The sequence below is a fragment of the Amblyomma americanum genome, chromosome 8 (genome assembly GCF_052857255.1).
Source record: "Amblyomma americanum isolate KBUSLIRL-KWMA chromosome 8, ASM5285725v1, whole genome shotgun sequence".
In the NCBI taxonomy this organism is placed as follows: Eukaryota; Metazoa; Arthropoda; class Arachnida; order Ixodida; family Ixodidae; genus Amblyomma; species Amblyomma americanum.
In genome coordinates this window covers 116,392,661-116,394,553 of record NC_135504.1, presented here as the reverse complement: position 1 = coordinate 116,394,553, position 1,893 = coordinate 116,392,661, and the positions used below count along the sequence as shown (strand labels likewise).

The following is a 1,893-nucleotide window of genomic DNA, read 5'->3' as shown; positions in this document are numbered from 1 at the left end:
GCTACACTTCAACTGATAGCGTCCCCATTGAGGACTACAGTCCTACACAATTAAAACGCCTTCGGGACGTAACCAACCGTAAACTAGATCTTGAAATTCATTTCACGTACTGTAAGAAAGAAACTTGTTAATTCTTAAGCCACTCGAGAGCGACAAACTGCAGGCATTCTAGACATTCATGTTTACGGAGGAAAATCATCGCACAGGTCGTCAAAGTACCTCTTTCTTCGGTGCAAGTAAGCAAGGATTGAAGGCCTTCGTCAAAATCCAAAAAGAAAAAAATACTAAAGTCCAGAAAGACCGCGGCATGACAATGTGATTACGGCGAAAGGTGGATTATAAACGGCTGCTCAATGGTTGTTTTTTTTTTCAATGAACTATTTCCCAATATTACGTTTGGTCCCTGTTCTCGACCAGCTTGCAAGAAGTTGTTTTGACTTCAGTCACTGGCGCCCCATACGCTGCACAAAGATGTCAATCAGCGGCCTCCACAAGGTCATTGGTCACTGTGGCCGTCACTACTTGGATTGATTCCTCCACTTGCTTTCGTAACTCCTGTAGTCGGGCCAACAGCCTCTGGTATTCATAAGTTCCCATGATGGCACCCAAATATGACTTCATTTCATAGCCATTCGCAGGCAGCCTGTTTTTTACCAAATCTTCATACTTGCTATGAAACTCTAGAAACTTCTCCAGCACAACGTGCTTGAAAGAAGTCGGGTACTTGGATTCATCCTTAAAGCAGTCTTCTACTGCATCACAAACGACCACTCTGATTGTCTCGTGCTCTACGTAATCCCGGTGGCGGGCAACTGCATGCTCCCGCTTGGCATTCTCAATACCGCAGTCCTTGTTAATAACGCCTTGGATGGCGAGGAGCACAGTGCTAACGGTGTAGGAACAGTTCCAGCTGTCTCCGCGAAACGTGCCAAGCATTTTCAGCCAAACTAACCCGGCGTCGTTGATGTCAGCGTTGAGCTGCACCCCCTCTGCGCCCGGCGTCGACAGGTGCACGCGTGGTGGCTTTGTTGCGTAGTCGCGGGTACATTTGATCACAAAATGGAAGAACCCTCCTTCGTACGGCGTGTCAGGTGGACCGATCATGAGAGCGTGTATTGTGGAGGCGTCGTTGTCGTCCGAGGAAATGAATACTCCCTGCATAGGCTTGGCTTTCATATTAGCGAGCTCTTGTTTCAGTCTCAGAAGACACATAGGTGACGGCGCCTCGTTTCCAAGCTTGGTGGGGTCCTGGGAGCTTGTCTGTGAGCCGTTGCCACCAGCAGCACGTTGCACTCTCGACATCGCCGCGGATTCACAATCGTAAAGCCAAGTCCGGGAACTAGATGTTCTCAAAATCCGGTACCTGCAGTAGCGAACTGGGGACCTCGTTTTCTTCGCTTCTCTCGTTGTTGCATGTACCATGACCTCGAGGCATTTCTGGTGGTGAAGATGAGGCAATTTACTTAAATGTAGGCGGGGTTTGTTTCTACATTCTTATTAAGTTCTTATGCGTCAATTTTTATTAATAAGTAATCAAACACGCAGACGCTTCGATCTAAGTTTAACACTTGTGAGACAACATCGTGAACGCAAGAGCTCCAGAAGCTCTGCTAGATTCCAATGTGTTCAGGTATTATGCAGAAGACGATCGTAATATATTTAACCGATATCTTCTAACCTTTCTGTCCGTTTCTTTCTTAGCTTCAGCTTCAAAGTATATCTATCTGTTATCTTCGCAGAAACTGTTTGTAGACGACTATGAATGGCTGTGGTAAGAGGTTGCCCTCATTTGGGTGGCGACTTTCAATATAGCTGCTGATGCAAACATCTGGCTCAAAATATCAAGGAGTATGATTTAGGGCCTAATATGGCCTAATTATGATTTAGCCTAAT

General features: G+C 46.2%; 1 protein-coding gene across 1 annotated transcript; it reads right to left on the bottom strand.

Moving 5' to 3' along the window:
- Window positions 1-474: 474 nt before the first annotated feature.
- LOC144102691 (ubiquitin-conjugating enzyme E2 Z-like) lies at window positions 475-1,302 on the bottom strand. Its single transcript, XM_077635888.1, has one exon. The coding sequence runs from the start codon at window positions 1,300-1,302 to the stop codon at window positions 475-477; it is 828 nt and encodes a 275-aa protein (XP_077492014.1).
- Between the last annotated feature and the right edge of the window lie 591 nt (window positions 1,303-1,893).

What these genes read in the sequence shown, in the direction of transcription:
- LOC144102691 (XM_077635888.1), bottom strand. Translation starts at nt 1,302, where the DNA reads ATGTCGAGAGTGCAACGTGCTGCTGGTGGCAACGGCTCACAGACAAGC.